General features: G+C 45.4%; 1 protein-coding gene across 1 annotated transcript in view; it reads right to left on the bottom strand.

The window, feature by feature from the left end:
- Positions 1-14,107, bottom strand: part of LOC124719084 (fasciclin-1) — a 656,083-nt gene extending 641,976 nt beyond the window's left edge. Inside the window, exon 1 of the mRNA XM_047244768.1 lies at positions 13,878-14,107. Within this exon, the coding sequence (XP_047100724.1) occupies positions 13,878-13,997 (120 nt within the window). The 5' untranslated portion in view covers positions 13,998-14,107. The remainder of the gene's footprint in view (positions 1-13,877) is intronic.
- Between the last annotated feature and the right edge of the window lie 5,473 nt (positions 14,108-19,580).

The following is a 19,580-nucleotide window of genomic DNA, read 5'->3' as shown; positions in this document are numbered from 1 at the left end:
GACTTTCCGTCAGTTACTACCAACTGTGACCTCTCTCACAAGAAATCCCAGATCCAGTCACATAACTGAGACGATATTCCATAAGCGCGCAATTTCACTACGAGCCGCTTGTGTTGTACAGTGTCGAAAGCCTTCCGGAAATCCAGAAATACGGAATCGATCTGAAATCCGTTGTCAACTGCAATCAACACTTCGTGTAAATAAAGAGCTAGTTGTGTTTCACAGGAACGATATTTTCTAAACCCTTGACTTTTGTCCTCTCAGTTAATTAAAACATAATTATTTTCCGTCACCCTGTCTGAGCTGTTTTCCACACTTTAGAAGGAACTATTCCAGGCCGTTAAACGCAACAGATATTCCTTCAGGTGCTTCGCTTTGCTTGTACATTGTCGCGTTAAAAATTATCTCAGGCGCTTTACTTCGAAAGCACAACCCATTTTCGCAGACATCGTCACAAACAGCAAAAGCGGCGCGGCTGGAAGCGAATAATACACGCTGTGCACACCCTTACAATGCTACTTCTGTGCGCGGGCCACGGAGTTTCAAGCGCCCCGTACTTCCTGCAAGGGCCGCACTAAGGGCGCCAAAGGGCCGCGTGCGGCTCGCGAACCGCCGGGCTGGAAGCTGGGGCTTCGTCGTAGCGTGGCTGACCACCGCCAGCTGGGAGACGGCAGCGAGGGACAGAGTGTCAGCGGCTCAGCAGCGCCAGGCAACAGGAGACGACAGAACACACGCAGCGGGCCGCGGAAAGACACGGCGGAAAGCTGTGGCACGTGTTTGTTTGAGTCGTGTCTCCCGTTTTCCGCTAACATGCCTCATGCTTAGCAAACGCTGTCCAGCGTCTTTGGGGCTATTGCGGCACTTAGCTGCCTTTTCCTCCCCTCCCCTCCCTCCCCCCCTCCCCCCCGCACATCATGCCTTTATACGGCGTTTTACGTATCTTCGTCTTACGTTTTACTTATCTTCACGCCTAGCGTGATGTAACTTGTTTAGGCTGCGCCGACCTTTTTGTACTCTGATCCCGACGTCCGGCTCATTTTGATTCATTGACGTACTGCTGTTTAGCGGTTTATTGGTTCTGTCTGGTAACGAATGCTGGGTTCCATGTTCCGGCCTACTTAGTTCAAATGACTCTGAGCACTATGCGACTTAACTTTTGAGGTCATCACTTGCCTACAACTTAGAACTACTTAAACCTAAGTAACCTAAGGACATCACACACATCCATGCCTGAGGCAGGATTCGAGCCTGCGACCGTAGCTGTCGCTCGCTTCCAGACTGTAGCGCCTAGAACCGCACGGCCACTCCGGCCGGCGGCTACTTAGTCCTTATGAAAGTTACGCGAGTACAGTTTTCTCTATTTAACATGTTTTCAAAAGATTTTTTTTTCGATTTCTTGATGTTACAGCATATTTTATACAATCTTTTACTCTTCCATGATTCACAGTTATACGGATGTCATCTGAAGATAGGTCTTCAGTGCCGCGAAACTTGTGATCTAAGGTCTAAACACATTACAGGTCTACTAAAAGACACTGCCTGTACTACGATTGTCCGTCCTCTTCTTCAGCACTGTTGCACGATCTGGGATCCATACCACATTGGACATCGAAAAAGTTCAAAGAAGGGCAGTTCGTTTTGTATTATCGCGGAATAGGGGAGAGAGTGTCACGGACGTGATACGTGAGTTCGGGTGGCAATCATTAAAAGAATGACGGTTTTCGTCGCAGCGAGATCTTCCCACGAATTTTCAGTCTCCTACGTTCTCCTGCGAATGCGAAAATATTTTGTTGCCGCCCACCTACATAAGGAGAAATGATCATAATAAAATAAGAAATCAGCGCTCGCACAGAAAAAAATGTCCATCTTTTCCTCGCCCTCTTCGGGAGTGCAACGGCAGAGAAATAACGTGAAAGTACTTCGACGAACCGTCTGCCAGGCACTTAAGTGCGAACTGCTGAGTAATCATGTAGGCGTAGACAAAAGATTTAATAAAACCAGGATCTAGATCCTGGTTTTTATATATATATATTACAACTCTGTGCAAAAAAAGATAGTGTATGTTTACTACGACTTCTCGTAATATTTGATATGAAAATTTCAGACACTAAAACAAAGGTTATTACTGTAAAAGTGAAAATTCAACACTAAAATGGCATTTAGTAATAAAATAATAGAACTCGTGACAGCGTACTTCACGTGGGAACTTGTATCTCGTAGTTTCCTAACAAAACAAACAGAAAGCACAATTCGTGTTGTAATATTATAAAGAGAATTTGCTAAAAAAAAGGTTAGAAACGAAATATTGAGAGCATTTCCGCGTGTCACATCAAACGCAACTCGTACGTGCCAGAATAAAAGTGGCAGAGATAATATTTTTAGTGGCAACTGCAGACTGCCTATCTGACGGCTTTCAGGCGCAACAAAAATCTGGTTGTCAACCTCTATATGTGAAAGGAAGTTTCCTGACGGATTCACCAATCGCCAAGCCCCGGGACAGAAACCTCTGATTCGGGAAGGGTGTTGATCTTATATTGTAAGCATCGTTCACGAACGGATTTTTCGAAATTCCACCCTTAAGAGTGAGATAGGGGATGAAAGTTTCTATGGAAATTTCACCACAAGAACTAAAGAGGCGAGATTAACAGAAACCTCCCACTCCAGCTGCGAGAATCGCTTTCTGGTCGGAAGTGCTTCTATGGGCTTAATTAGCGTGAAAAGTTTGGAAGGCGTTGCAATTTGTGAACGAAATCACAGAAAGCTAATTAACAGTCACCACGACAGATTGGCTTTATCAGAACTGCACAGAAAAATAAACGACTCTCTGGTACATAAACTTTTCAGTAGGTCTAACATATGTTTACGAAAATAATTTTGTTGTTATCACTACACGAACGCGAGCGAAGCAATGGACGGTAAGCTAGTATTGCATATTATTACTGACCGAATTTTGAAATTTAAAATGCCATCACAATCTGCTCATTAAGAATCTAACCTTATGTTAAAAGTTTAAAACATCTTGAGGACCGAAGATCACGAGGCGCAAAAGTACCCAAACTACAGTTTATTCGCCCAGTGTTTGAGAACAAGAGCAGTTGGCAACTTCCAAAACACTTTAAACATACTTTCAAATCTTCTCTCGACCTTTTCTCGCTTACGTGCTTAAAGTCAACTACACTCCTGGAAATTGAAATAAGAACACCGTGAATTCATTGTCCCAGGAAGGGGAAACTTTATTGACACATTCCTGGGGTCAGATACATCACATGATCACACTGACAGAACCACAGGCACATAGACACAGGCAACAGAGCATGCACAATGTCGGCACTAGTACAGTGTATATCCACCTTTCGCAGCAATGCAGGCTGCTATTCTCCCATGGAGACGATCGTAGAGATGCTGGATGTAGTCCTGTGGAACGGCTTGCCAATCCATTTCCACCTGGCGCCTCAGTTGGACCAGCGTTCGTGCTGGACGTGCAGACCGCGTGAGACGACGCTTCATCCAGTCCCAAACATGCTCAATGGGGGACAGATCCGGAGATCTTGCTGGCCAGGGTAGTTGACTTACATCTTCTAGAGCACGTTGGGTGGCACGGGATACATGCGGACGTGCATTGTCCTGTTGGAACAGCAAGTTCCCTTGCCGGTCTAGGAATGGTAGAACGATGGGTTCGATGACGGTTTGGATGTACCGTGCACTATTCAGTGTCCCCTCGACGATCACCAGTGATGTACGGCCAGTGTAGGAGATCGCTCCCCACACCATGATGCCGGGTGTTGGCTCTGTGTGCCTCGGTCGTATGCAGTCCTGATTGTGGCGCTCACCTGCACGGCGCCAAACACGCATACGACCATCATTGGCACCAAGGCAGAAGCGACTCTCATCGCTGAAGACGACACGTCTCCATTCGTCCCTCCATTCACGCCTGTCGCGACACCACTGGAGGCGGGCTGCACGATGTTGGGGCGTGAGCGGAAGACGGCCTAACGGTGTGCGGGACCGTAGCCCAGCTTCATGGAGACGGTTGCGAATGGTCCTCGCCGATACCCCAGGAGCAACAGTGTCCCTAATTTGCTGGGAAGTGGCGGTGCGGTCCCATACGGCACTGCGTAGGATCCTACGGTCTTGGCGTGCATCCGTGCGTCGCTGCGGTCCGGTCCCAGGTCGACGGGCACGTGCACCTTCCACCGACCACTGGCGACAACATCGATGTAATGTGGAGACCTCACGCCCCACGTGTTGAGCAATTCGGCGGTACGTCCACCCGGCCTCCCGCATGCCCACTATACGCCCTCGCTCAAAGTCCGTCAACTGCACATACGGTTCACGTCCACGCTGTCGCGGCATGCTACCAGTGTTAAAGACTGCGATGGAGCTCCGTATGCCACGGCAAACTGGCTGACACTGACGGCGGCGGTGCACAAATGCTGCGCAGCTAGCGCCATTCGACGGCCAACACCGCGGTTCCTGGTGTGTCCGCTGTGCCGTGCATGTGATCATTGCTTGTACAGCCCTCTCGCAGTGTCCGGAGCAAGTATGGTGGGTCTGACACACCGGTGTCAATGTGTTCTTTTTTCCATTTCCAGGAGTGTATTTAACACATTATCTCATTCGTTAAGTAACCACAATTTTGAAGCTGTTTCGTACATGGGAGTTTCATTCTTTAAACAGTTGTGGGTTTACTGGTTGTTCGTGCCACTGTAACACAAATGTCTTTGGACATACGAAGATGGAATATTCAGGAAAAAACTGTGAGACAAAAAAGAATTGGTCCAGGTTTTCTTTTTCTTTGACTTGCTATATAACGCTGTTAAGGTCCTCATGCAACTATTCAGTGTTATTTGACATAGGGTCCACTGCCTGTACTTATCTGTATATGGTCGACCTCAAATCCACCAAGAAAGTTCAGAATGTTGTTCTGGCGTCTTTTGCGAGTATTTAATACAAGCTAACCGTGATCTCCGGTGCCTCGTTAGTGGTACAAATACGACTTATTCGGCTTAATACCCGGGTTACCTTCGTTTCTGTCAAAATTTCACAACAACAGCGAAATTGAGAGGAAGGCAACAACTCTCGTCTGCAAACGTACTCCCAGGAGTGATGTTACAGGGTCGTTACTGTTTGCGGCACACATATCTCATCTAGTGGATAGCGCGGAAAACTCCATGAGGAAATTTGGTGGTAAGTTCCTATGGGACCAAACTGCTGACGTTATCGGTCCCTAGGCTTACATACTACTTGAGCTAACTTGAACTAACTTACCCTAAGGACAACACACACGCACCCATCACGAGGGAGGACTCAAACCTTCGACGGGGGGAGGGGGGGGGGGAGAAGGCACGCGAACCGTGACAAGGCGCCTCAAACCGTGTGGCTACCTCGCGCAGCTCCATGAGGATAGATGGCTCGTGCACACACTGGCAGATGAACGTGAACGTGAACTGATGTGACGTCATACCCATCAACAGGCCAGGAGATCAGTTATTGATCGATTACAGTACTGGCTGGCAATTCACGACTGGAAACAGGAATTACCGCAAAATGCCTAGGAATAATCATCCGGACCAAACAAACGTCCAGCGACCTCATAAAAGAAATAGTGACAAAAGTAAATACCAGATTGAGATTCACTGGAAGAATCTTAAACAAAAATGTATTCACCCACGAAAAAAAAGTGGTTTATAAAACACTGGCACGACTGATTCGTGGCTGTTGTTCATCAGCCCGCGACCTTTGCCAAGTGCGGCTAATGGAAGGGATGGAGAAGGTCGAATGAAGAGCGGGCCCCTCCTTCGCGTAGCCTCCTGGTATGAGATGTTCAACCAACTGCAGTGGGAGGCGCTACAAGACAGGCGTTGTTCATCGTGGTGGGGCAGGGCGGTGGGGGGGGGGGGGGGGTCTGCTGTTGACAGTCAGGGGGAGAGAGTGACATCAGAGTACCGCTCAAAGAATGTCCCGCGTATCAGGAGCCACGTTTATCAGAGGACAGTGACTAGTGCGTTTGTTTGAAGTGATATTTAACATCCATTTTTTTCTAAATATCTATGTTAGGAAGCGATTCACGAACTCTACAAACATTAAAGAGATAAAAAAACAGACAAATCTCTTTCACAAAAGACAATATCTTATTATTAAACTGTTGTATATACTTTTACGACTTCTTCGTGTCTCTGAATGACTTCATAAAGTGAATCTGTCAAACAGATGGTTCACATTTAAAAGATGTTAAAAATATTTTCTGTGTAGAGATTACGTCATTTAACCGTCCTTTCAGTGCAAACGATAGTAAAGTAGTTGTTGTGGTCTTCAGTCCTGACACTGGTTTGATGCAGCTCTCCATGTACTCTATCCTGTGCAAGCTTCTTCATCTCCCAGTACCTACTGCAACCTAAATCCTTCTGAATCTGCTTAGTGTATTCATCTCTTTGTCTCCCTGTACCATTTTTACCCTCCACGCTGCACTCCAATACTAATTGGTGATCCCTTGATGTCTCAGAATATGCCCTTCTTCTAGTCAAGTTGTGCCACAAGCTCGTCTTCTCCCCAATTCTATTCAATACCTTCTCATTAGTTATGTGATCTACCCATCTAATCTTCAGCATTCTTCTGTAGAACCACATTTCAAAAGCTTCTATTCTCTTCTTGTCCAAACTATTTATCGTCCATGTTTCACTTCCATACATGGCTACACTCCATACAAATACTTTCAGAAACGACTTCCTGACGCTTAAATATATACTCGATGTTAACAAATTTCTCTTCTTCAGAAACGCTTTCCTTGCCATTGCCAGTCTACATTTTAAATCCTCTCTACTTCGACCATCATCAGTTATTTTCCTCCCCAAATAGCAAAACTCCTTTACTACTTGAAGTGTGTCATTTCCTAACCTAATTCCCTCAGCATCACCCGAATTAATTCGACTACATTCCATTATCCTCGTTTTGCTTTTGTTGATGCTCATCTTATACCCTCCTTTCAAGACACAGTCCATTCCGTTCAACTTCTCTTCCAAGTCCTTTCCAGAATTACAATGTCATCGGGGACCTCAAAGTTTTTATTTCTTCTCCATGGACTTCAATACCTGCTCCGAATTTTTCTTTTGTTTCCTTTACTGCTTGCTCAATATACAGATTGAATAACATCGGGGAGAGGCTACAACCCTGTCTCACTCCCTTCCCAACTACTGCTTCCCTTTCATGCCCCTCGACTCTTGTAACTGCCATCTGTTTTCTGTACAAATTGTAAATAGCCTTTCCTTCCCTGTATTTTACCCCTGCCACCTTTAGAATTTGAAAGAGAGTATTCCACTCAACATTGCCAAAAGCTTTCTCTAAGTCTACAAATGCTAGAAATGTAGGTTCGCCTTTCCTTAATCTCTTTTCTAAGATAAGTCGTAGGGTCAGTATTGCCTCACGTGTTCCAACATTTCTGCGGAATCCAAACTGATCTTCGCCGAGGTCGGCTTCTACCAGTTTTTCCATTCACCTGTAAAGAATTCGCGTTAGCATTTTGCAGCCGTGACTTATTATTAGTAAAGTACCTAACTGAATCAGAATGCTTAAATATGGAAGCTTTTTGTTTCGTTCCCGATCTTTATATGCGCCAGTTTTGTTTTGATTCCAATTAAATTCTTACATCCGCAGAAATTCCAGTCACATTCATTTAACGCGTATGATATTATTTCCGGATTATGTTTTCCGAAGAGAATACTTTTCCTCTTTTCGTGATCAATTGCAAAAAACTTCGAAATTACCTAACTGTGGGCCGTAGCTGTTTTCAGAGATTAAGTGAACGGAGTCAATAGCACTATTAATTATTCATGACTTTTATGGAAACAGATTACGGTAAATTAAAGACAAATAATTTCATCTCTTGGCCGCACTTCTTCTTATAAAGTTTCCTCCAAAGAAAGAATTGCTCAGTATGCGATTTACGTAAATTAAAGTTGGCCGATTATTAGATTTAAATCTAAACTCAATTTTAATACAGTTTGGAGTAGGTTTTTACGAGATTATGTTACAGGAACAGCGGGGATTCGGGTTGCTGCTTCCTCCCACATACGTCTCCGGAAATGAGCGCAACGAAAAACTCGGACTACCGGGAGTCGTTCCAGCCACGCGTCATTCGCACTGGCACCACACGCACCCTCCGCCACACACCGTCGGGCGGCATAAATGGGGGCAAAGAAACAACGAAATGCGAGTGCTTTGTGACGAGCTACTGGAGATGACGGGCCCCTCGTAACAAAAGACGCGGAAAAACTCTGACGGACGATTTCGAGTTCAGTTTGCACAATCTATGGACAGTTCGTCTTCGCTAACACAGTCAGTAATGGAAGGTTTTTGTATGTTAATACCTTTCAGTATGCGACTCTGCGGATGCAGTCTTAAGTAACTGTGCTATTTTTGACAGTGTAATGAGCCACGGCGAAGATGACAGCTAAAATGTAACGGCAAAGCAGACGATCGGCTGCAGTAAGCAAAAATTTCAAGTGGGGAGCACTGAGGATGGCAGTGAAAGTGCTCGAAACGCCCTGTGGAGGTTTAATAACACGTGTTTTGGTTTACTTTGTGTAATATTCAGTCACAGTTTCCATTAGACAGTACTAGTTGCTCGAAATAAGTATACGATTACTAGGGATGTGAAAACGAGGTTTGGGTAAGCGGAAAGCAGGACAACAGCAGAATACAAGTAGCGGAGTGAGTGGGGGGGGGGGGGGGGGGGGCGACACAGAAAGGAAAGTAAGTGCAAGAGGAAATTAATGAAAACAGACATTACCTCTTTCATTCTGCTCACGCCGTGCTTCCACCTACCTGTTTTCCTTACCTTTCTCGTTTCTAGCATACAACTGCAATTCGTCTATACCTTCAGCCATACTGTGCAAACCGCTGTGCGGTGCACGGTAGAGGGCGCTTCACACTGTCCCATTTATTATGGCTTCTTTACGTAAGGAGCGATGCTTGTGTGCGCCTGTAATTAGTCTACCCTCGTCTCTGCTGTCCCCACGGGGAGGACGGGCAGTTTACTGCTGTATTCCTCACTGAACACCACTTCGGAGGTAGCCTTTAGCCGGGTGGCTGTTGACCGTCAGTTACGTGTCTGCCAGGATTGGTGAACAACTTATACAGTCCATCACTTTTTTGCACATCAGGCGATAATGTATAGTATATCAAACGGGAATATCACGTGAAAAACCAGTATTGGGAAAGGTGAATGGGCGACCTGGATTTGTTAAAAGCGTTCCGGAAAAGAGCAGTGCATTTGCGAAGGATACAACGTAGAAGCCGGCCAACTCTAGAATACTGTTCCAGTGTTTGGGGTCCTCATGAAACAGGCGTGGAAGAACGAATCGAATGGATTGAGAGACGTGATCATAGGACCGTAACAGGGAGGTACGGTCCGTATGAAAGTGTGTAAGTATGCGTCAGTCAGAAAGTGGTCTTTCATCCACAAAGCGTTTTTTGCACGGCTGTCAATGGTAGGCATGTGAAAGATCCTTTCTATCCGATGACGGCGGTTAACCTTTGGAGCGTAAAGTGGATGAAGTAAGACTTTCTGACTGACGCACAATTACTTACTTTTTTTTGTTAATAGTCGCAGTCCTCACAACACTGTCCAGAGTAGAAATAACTGATTAACCGGCACACAAACACGAAAGTGTAACAGGCATGTTGAGGGAACTTAAAAGAAACGGCGTGCTTGCGAGCACCTCTCGGTGGCTGGCTTTTGAAACTTTATTCCAGAGAGGCTGCACCGCGAACGTGGCTCATCTCCCGCACGGATCGTCAAAATAAGATAAGAAGTCCGTTTCTTCCTCTCTCCGTCATGCACCGTCAGGTGCATTCATTCATTTCGTGAACGGTTCAAGATGTCGAAATGCGGTTTCCGGCAAATGATACCACGCAGATGGGGCTGTAATTTTGACTTTTGTCTAATCCTCTTAATTCTTCCACCAGCCGAGCTATTGAAGGAAATATAGCTTCTGCTAAATGGAAACATAAACTTTTTTCATACTGATCGAGAGCTTATGAAAATACGAGTAGAGTGATGTAACCTCCATTAATGTCGGCGCGGAAACTTTTCGCAGAAGTGTCCGAAAAACGGAAGGCGAGACGGCTTGTGCGGTCCACTTCCCCAGCTGCCACAGCCCTACAGATCGCCGATGTGCAACTCGACATTACGGCAACTGTTATCACAGAGAATTACCCGATACAGAGCTCCAGCCGCTTCGGAAAACCTAAGTTTTCAAGTAACAGTGTCCAGCAGCAGCGGTCCTAGCACAGTGCCTTGGGGCGCACCAGGAGTTGCTTTAGGCGTGGGAGGAGACGCCAGTAACTCAGTCACTCGCTATTGGAGTGCTCGTTTTCGAAACAGTTCACTTTGCTGTAGTCTCACACTATTTGAACACGAAATTCCGGTTTGGGCCACCCGTGTCGATTATCATATCAACCGATTGATTTCTTGAGTGGTAGCAGTGAACTCCGCCTTACTGTCTGCAACCGAGGCACATAATTCTTATCGAAATAGAAAACAAGAACTACACTACTTTAGTGCCAGTAGAAAACTGGATATTATCTCCATCCAGGATAAAGCCATACGTTCCACTTGTCTGACACAATAATCGCGGTGTTCCTAAAAAAAAGTGCAGAAAAAACCAACGTTGTAAAAACAGAACGCCTGGAAGTTTGACGTTATACCGTGAGATGAAGACGCTTCAGCGTTGGATAATATCGTTTGCCATAAGAGGCCTATTTCGGCGTTGTTGACGTCTCCAGGTTATGTCAGGTGGTCTCGATATCCAAGTGGCGTCTTTGTCTCAGTTACTGTCACATTACTGGACACGTTTGCTCCTCCGGTGTGGAGCTACAGTAGGTGTTAAATTTTTGCTGGAGCAGTTATTTGTGAAGTCGTCGAATTACGAAAGTTGATTTCGTAATGAGGTTACTTGACAGCTGTGTTGACAATTGGGTCAGAAGATATGTTACATGGAACACATGCTTTTTTCATACCATTCTAAACCTATGTCAGCGGTATACAGCAAATGTTTCACTCCTACAATTGCTCCACCAACATCAATGGAGCAGACTTGCAGTAGAGTACTGTGACAGCAACTGAGACGTCGATGCCATATGGATATGAAAACCACCTGATATAACCTAAAGATGACAATCTTCATCTGGAACAGCGCAACTCAAAAATACCTGCCTATAACAGCGCGGATACGAAAACTGCGTCTGGATTGAGGATTTCTTGGTATGGAAGACACAATATGTTAGTTTGGATGGAGAGTCGTCGACAGATTTGAAAATTTCAGTCGAGCCTCAGAGAAGTCTGTTGGGACCCCTCTTATACATGCTGTACGTTGACGGCGTTGCGAACAATACTAATAGCAACGTCGGCGTTTACGCAGATGATGTCTCTGTCTCTAATGGAATACTACTAGAAAAGAAGCTACGCAACTATCCACGCATCTCTGAATGAGATTGTGAAAGTGATGCCAAACAGCTTCAAATGTTCAGCAATCTAAAACTGTCCATTTCACAAAACTCAAACTGCGTACCTTATGACTATACCACCAGCGAGTCTCAGTTGGAATCGGCCAGTTCACACAAATACCTGGGTGTAACACTTTGTATAGGTTCGGTTATAGGTACAGCTACAGCTTCACTGGTAGAGTACTGGGGACATGCAGTCTACAAATAGCGTTCCTTACAAAGCACTGGTGCGACCCATAATAGAATATTGCTCAAGTGTGTCGAACGCGTACCAAGTTAGACTTCCAGGAAATAGCAAACGCCGGCCGGGGTGGCCGTGCGGTTCTAGGCGCTACAGTCTGGAACCGCGTGACCGCTACGGTCGCAGGTTCGAATCCTGCGTCGGGCATGGATGTGTGTGATGTCCTTAGGTTAGTAGTTCTAAGTTCAAGGGGACTGATGACCTTAGAAGTTGAGTCCCATAGTGCTCAGAGCCGTTTGAACCAAATAGCAAACGTATTAGTTGATAGGTGGAAGTTATGGTGAGGTGTTTGGAAAACGTGATAATAAAGTCCGTCTTACGATGGTAATGCAAACTTCGGAAAGACTTCATCACGAGGGCTTCAGTTTGTTATCAGAGAGCCTCCACTAAGAAGTGAACACGTCAAAAATGTTGCTGATTTGTGAATGTTGTTGATTTTTATTTTACTGTATAATTTGCACATTTCGCTTTCCCTGTGGTATCCCACTCGTGTGACTGACCCGAGTCTGCCAAGCACTGCCACTATGAAATGAGAAGAAGGCGACATGTTGGATTAACCTGCCGCAGAGGGTCTCGGGCATAGCCTGACGTAGCAGACCACTGAAGATGTGTGTGTATATCGGGAGGGGGGGGGGGGGGGGAGAGGCGGGCACTCAACCTTGATTGACGTCATGATCGCCCTTACAAAAATTAGCAGGAACGAATGTCGTTAAAAATACGTACGGTCTTAGCAGTGTTAGAAAACAAGAGGGAAAAAGTTTTACATTACTACATTCATTTCCCCAACTCACGCATGGTCGCCCGCACCATCAAACATCCTTGAAGGAAGTCGAACAACGGTCAAATGTTCTGATACTGTCAATTAATACCCAAGGAATACAATAGAAAAGGCAATGTAACTACACAGGAATATGTAGCTGTCTCATTTTTCTTAAAAAAAATAATTAAAAGTCCCACGTAATTCGTTCGAATGTCAGTTAAAACAGAGGGCAATTTGAAAATGCTGAACGCCTGACATTGGAAGTAATGTTATATATACGCACACATGGTTGCACTCTTGGATAATAAAACTGAGATCATACAGCGGTTCTCAAAATGGATTCATTATTTAGAACCTACTTATAAAGTTTCAGTACCGATATTACTTGAAGAATCTAGATACACGTCACAGATCCCTAAATATCACATCATCTGTGTAGCGGAATACTGAGAAGTGGCGTGACAGAAGACTGTCAAGAAAAATGAATATCCAGGTTGAAGATTGGAAGTGTTATATGTGTTGGATGAAATCTAGGAAAATGCGATGTGTTAGTCAAAGAAAATGCGTGCAAGATGTTAGTGCGAGCAATTCTAGAGTACTGTTCCAGTGATGGAGTCCGCATCCAGTAGTTGTCACAGCAAACACGGGACGAATTCAGAGGCGCGGTTACAAGGCCGCAAGGTAGCTGTATACCCAATACGGAGGTGTGGCAGAGGTGGTCGGAGAACGTTACTGGAAGTAAGACCATCTCGCGGAACGCCGTTGGTTAAATTTAGAGAAGTTGTATTCGAAGGAGACCGCGCGAACATTATGCTGGCAGCTTCGCGTATGTCGGTCCGCCTACGGACCTCAGTGGTCAGCGTGCCTGGCTAGCATTCGGAAGTTTCGAGTTCAATTCCCGGCACTGCCAGGGACATTTTTGTCGGCGGGTAGGCGGGAAGGGGCTGCGCTCAGCGCTCAGCGACGACCGGGAGAGCCGCATCCAAATGACGGCACTGGCACAGGGTGGCACAGGGTGGCACGGCGGTCGGTCGATCCCGGTTGGCGCATTTGGAGCAGAACGCGAAACTTTGCTCCGCTTCGTATACCTCGCGTAGGAAGCGTGAGAAAAAGATGAGACATTAATATGTGCACAGAGACGTACGGTAGTCATTTTCCTCGCTGAACATACGTATGGAGTCAGAACGAAACTCGATGTTAATAGTGACATAAGATGTATCGTCCGCCATGCACTGTGCTGTGGTTCGCGGAGTATACATGTAGGTGGATCACGTGCCGTCAGTGAAGGCATACGATTGCACTAATTACAGCGCATACGGAGACGCTGCCGGCTGCTACAGAAGCGAGAGTGCGCCAGAGTGTGGCCGTGTTTACCTGTGAGAGGTCCGGGTCGTCGCGTATCTTGAACTCGAGCGACTTCTCGCCCTTGGCGCTGGCTCTGTCAGCGGCCAGCACCAGCAGCAGCAGCAGCGCGGTCAGCCGAGGGCCCTCCATCGCCGGCGCGCACTCTCTCCCTGCCTGACTACCCCTCAGCACTCGCCTCACCTAACCCTATCCGCTACTCCGTGACTTGCTAGCGCGCCCACACACCTTCGCCGGCCGCCGTCCGCTGCAGACTGGACTCCTCTCTGCGCTCCGCGGCTTGGCAGCCTCTCGAGGTCGCGTTAGTGCGCGCGGCCGCCGCCAGAGGCGCTGCGCTCCGCTCCGCTCCCGCACGGCTGCCAACGTTCCGCTACTTTTTCTTTTTTTTTCCCCCTCACCGCCGCGATTGTTGACGGGCAATTTCTTGGCGGGACACGGCACACTCGTAGAGATGTAGTAAAACAAAGGGCAGCAGCGCCAACGGCAAAATTAAACGCTAGATTCCGCCTTCAAATGTTTTGCGCGTCAACGTGCCGAATCTGTTGTCCTATTTAAATCGGTTGGAAACCGACGTTAGAAAGCAGGATTTGCGACGTCGCGTCGTAGGGACGAGTACGGCCTTCTGCGACTTCCGCGGCATTAGAAAATCTCTGTAGATTTTCCGTGTCCCACGAAAGTGAAATTCTCGTCTGATTATTGTAGGATAACCAGTGTTCCAAAATCGCAATATGGGACTCAAATTACATCTTCAAATGAATCGACTATTGTGGAAACTTCGGTTAATACTCTCTCGGTACAGTAGATTTATGTTTATACTACAACTGCATTCATCATAGCGTTTATTTGGTATGACCCACACTAAAAATACATCAAATTACCGTGCTTTACTAATCGAACAAATACTGTATTCTTTTAATGTTATCACGTGTATACAAATGTTCAAAACAATTTCTCGCTTTGCTGTTCCAGCTTCAGAAACGGAAGTTCGGGTTTAATTTCCTCAGTAAATACACACTTTCTTTTTGGCATTTCTGTGGAAACCTGGCAATATATCACATCAAGAAAGAAACGTAACTTGTGACTGTAGCGGTCCAGAACCAAACAACTGTACGCGGTGACCTGAAGCAATATGCTGGTGATGGTCAAAGCAGTGAGGATATGAAATGCAGAGTGGCTATAGGAATACGAGGAATTAGTGAATATTCAATATAATCTTAAAAGTTAGGAAGTATTTCCTGAAGGTCTTACTCAGGAAGTGAAACCTGAATGGTGGGCATTTCAGACAAGAAGAGAATACAACCTTTCGAAATGTGATGCTATGGAAGAATGCTGAAGATTAGGTGGGTAGACCTAGTTTTGGAGACGAGGGCGAAGCTACAAATTGCAGGGGCAGACAGAGGACCGAAGACAGTAAGAGCTGCGTGCAGGCTACAGTAGAGAGACGAAGAGCCTGGCGTGGACAGCTGCGTCAGACCAGTCTTCAGGACACCAAAAACAACAAGGACAAAATTTTTTCTGTAAGTCTGCAGACTTTCACGGGCGTTTTCATTGAAGGCAAACTCTTGTACATGTTTATATGGCCATCTTCCGAAGCAGCTGTTGCTGTTACTGTTGTAGCCCTCAGTCCAGAGACTGGTATGATGCAGCTCTCCATGCTACTCTATCCTGTGCAAGCTTTTTCATCACCCAGTACCTACTGCAACCTACATCCATCTCAATCTGCTCAGTGTATTCATCTCTTGGTCTCCCTCTACAATTTTTACCCTGTACGCTGCCCACCAACACTAAATTGGTGAGCCCTTGATGCCTCAGAACACGTCCTATCAACCGATCCCTTCTTCTAGCCAAGTTGTGCCACAAATTTCTCTTCTCCCCAATTCTGTTCAGTACCTCCTCATTAGTTATGTGATCTACCCATCTAATCTTCAGCATTCTTCTGTAGCACCACATTTCGAAAGCTCCCATTTTCTCCTTGTCTAAACTTTTTATCGTCTATGTTCCACTTCCATACATGGCTGCACTCCATACAAATACTTCCAGAAACGACTTTCTGACACTTAAATCTATACTCGAAGTTATCAAACTTTATCCTCTTCAGAAACGCTTTCCTTGCCATTGCCAGTCTACATTTTATATCCTCTCTAGTTCGACCAAAATCAGTTATTTTGCCCTCCAAATAGCAAAACTCCTTTACTACTTTAAGTGTCTCATTTCCTTATCTAATTCCCTCAGCATCACCCGATTTAATTCCTCTACATTCCATTGTCCTCGGTTTGGTTTTGTTGATGTCCATCTTATATCCTCCTTTCAAGACACTGTCCATTCCGTTCAACTGCTCTTCCAGGTCCTTTGCTGTCTCTGATAGAATTATAATGTCACTGGTGAACCTCAAATTTTTTATTACTTCTCCATGGAGTTTAATTCCTACTCAAAATTTTTCTTTTGTTCCTTTACTGCTTGCTCAATATACAGATTCAGTAACATCGGGGACAGGCTACAACCCTGTCGCACTCCTTCCCCACCCACTGCTTCCCTTTCATGCCCCTCCACTCTTATAACTGCCATCCTGTTTCTGTACAAATTGTAAATAGCGTTTCGCTCCCTGTATTTTACCCCTGCCACCTTCAGAATTTGAAAGAGAGTATTCCAGTCAACATTGTCAAAAGCTTTATCTACGTCTACAAATGCTAGAAAAGTAGGTTTGCTTTTCCTTGATCTATCTTCTAAGATAAGTCGTAGGGTCAGTACTGTCTCATGTGTTCCAACAGTTCTATGGAATCCAAACTGATCTTCCCCGAGGTCGGCTTCTACCAGTTTTTCCATTCGTCTGTAAAGAATTCGCGTTAGTATTTTGCAGCCGTGATTTATAGTTCAGTCATTTTCACACCTATCAACACCTGCTTTCTTTGGGATTGGAATTATTACATTCTTCTTGAAGTCTGAGGGTATTTCGCCTGTCTCATACATCTTGCTCACCAGATGGTAGGGTTTTGTCAGGACTGGCTCTCCCAAGGCCGTCAGTAGTTGTGCCGGCCGGAGTGGCTGAGCGGTTCTAGGCGCTTCAGTCTGGAACCGCGCAACCGCTACGGTCGCAGGTTCGAATCCTGCCTCGGGCATGGATATGTGTGATGTCCTTAGGTTAGTTAGGTTTAAGTAGTTCTAAGCTCTAGGAGACTGATGACCTCAGATGTTAAGTCCCATAGTGCTCAGAGCCATTTGAACCATTTTTTATCAGTAGTGTTGTCTACTCCCGGGGCTTTGTTTCCACTTATATCTTTCAGTGCTCTGTCAAACGCTTCACGCAGTATCGTATCTCCCATTTCATCTTCATCTACATCTTCTTCCATTTCCATAACCCTGTCCTCAAGTACATCGCCCTTGTACAGACCCTCTATATACTCCTTCCACCTTTCTGCTTTCCCTTCTTTGCTTAAAACTGCTCTTTATATTCATACAAGTGGTTCTCTTTTCTCCAAAGGTCTCTTTAATTTTCCTGTAGGCAGTATCTATCTTACCCCTAGTGATATATGCCTCTACATCTTTACGTTTGTCCTCTAGCCATCCCTGCTTAGCCATTTTGCACTTTCTGTCAAACTCATTTTTGAGACGTTTGTATTCCTTTTTTCCTGATTCATTTACTGCATTTTTATATTTTCTCCTTTCACCAATTAAATTCAATACATTCTGTTACCCAAGGATTTCTTCCAGCCCTCGTCTTTTTACCGACTTGATCCTCTGCCGCCCTCACTATTTCATTCCTCAAAGCTACCGATTCGTTTCTACCGTATTTCTTTCCCCCATTCCTGTCAATCGTTCCCTAACGCTCTTCCTGAAACTCTCTACAACCCTTGGTTCTTTCAGTTTATCCAGGTCCCATCTCCTTAAGTTCCCCCTTTTTTGCAGTTTCTTCAGTTTTAATCTACAGTTGATACCCAATAGATTGTGGTCAGGGTTCTCATCTGCCCCTGGAAATGTCTTACAATTTAATACCTGGTTCCTAAATCTCTGTCTTACCATTATATAATCTATCTGAGACCTCCCAGTAACTCCACGCTTCTTCCATCTATACAACCTCCTCTTATGATTCTTGAACCAAGTGTTAACTATGATTAAATTATGCTCGGTGCAAAATTCTATCTGGCGGCTTCCTCTTTCATTCCTTCCTCCCATTCCGTATTCACCTACTACGTTTCCTTCTCTCCCTTTTCCTACTCTTGAATTCCAGTCACCCATGACTATTAAATTTTCGTCTCCCTTGACTACCTGAATAATTTCTTTTATCTCATCACACATTTCTTCAATCTCTTCGTCATCTGCGGGGCTAGTTGGCATATAAAATTGTACTAGTGTGGTAGGCGTTGGCTTCGTGTCTATCTTGGCCGCAATAATGCGTTCACTATGCTGTTTGTAGTAGCTTACCCGCATTCCTCTTTTCCTATTCATTATTAAATCTACTCCTGCATTACCCCTATTTGATTTTGTATTTATAACCCTGTATTCACCTGACCAAAAGTCTTGTTCCTCCTGCCACCGAACTTCACTAATTCCCACTATATCTAACTTTAACCTATCCATTTCCCTTTTTAAATTTTCTAACCTACCTGCCCGATTAAGGGATCTGACATTCCACGCTCGGATCCGTAGAACGCCAGTTTTCTTTCTCCTAATAACGACGTCCTCCTGAGTAGTCCCCGCCCGGAGATCGGAATGGGGGACTGTTTCACCTCCGGAATATTTTACCCAAGAGGACCCCATCACATTTAACCATACAGTATAGCTGCATGCCCTCGGGAAAAATTACGGCTGTAGCTTCCCCTTGCTTTCAGTCGTTCTCAGTACAGCAGAGCAAGGCCGTTTTGGTTAGTGTTACACGGACAGATCAATCATCCAGACTGTTGCCCCTGCAACTGCTGAAAAGGCTGCTGCCCCTCTTCAGGAACCATACGTTTGTCTGGCCTCTCAACAGGTACCCCTCCGTTGTGGTTGCACCTACGGTACGGCTATCTGTATTGCTGAGGCACGCAAGCCTCCCCACCAACGGCAAGTTCCATGGTTCATTGGGGGGGAGGGGATGTACCCATTGCTAGAGAAGATGCTGAAGATTAGATGTCTAGATCACGTAACAAAGATGTGTTGTCTAATTCGAGTTGTAGTTCGTTTTGATCATTTGATGAATTTATAAGACGGTAAGTGACAGCATCATCTACAAAAATGTAAGAGGGCTGCTCAAATTGTCTTCTAAATAGCTTTTGTATACCAGATGTAGTGGACGGCCTATAACACTTGCTTGGGAAACGCCAGACAGTACTTCTTCGATGACTTTCCGTCAAGTTCTGCGAACTGTGACCTTTGTGACAGGAAATCAGGAATCAGTCGGACAACTGAGACGATAATCCAGAGGCACGCAGTTTGTTTAGAAGCCGCTTTTGAGCACGCTTGCAGATCAAATAATATTGTACCTAAATGTATTACTGTACAGGTGAAAAAAACTTTTCTGCCCGTGCTAACAAGCGAACAGAGCTGAGAAAATTTGGAGGAACAACGAAATCAAGTCTGTTTCTGCCAAAAAGCAAGTCCTGAAGGGGGAGCTATACAGAGCACAACTCAATGTTGCGGAAGTTCTGAATAATACCGCTTTGTTCTCCGAACTTGTTAGCACGCTTGGACATCGTATATATACAGTGGCAGAGAAAATGAAAAACCCACAGAGAAAAG

Source organism: Schistocerca piceifrons, chromosome 10, assembly GCF_021461385.2.
Source record: "Schistocerca piceifrons isolate TAMUIC-IGC-003096 chromosome 10, iqSchPice1.1, whole genome shotgun sequence".
NCBI lineage: Eukaryota > Metazoa > Arthropoda > Insecta > Orthoptera > Acrididae > Schistocerca > Schistocerca piceifrons.
The sequence above is the reverse complement of the archived record's forward strand: the minus strand, read 5'-3'. Positions and strand labels throughout refer to the sequence as shown.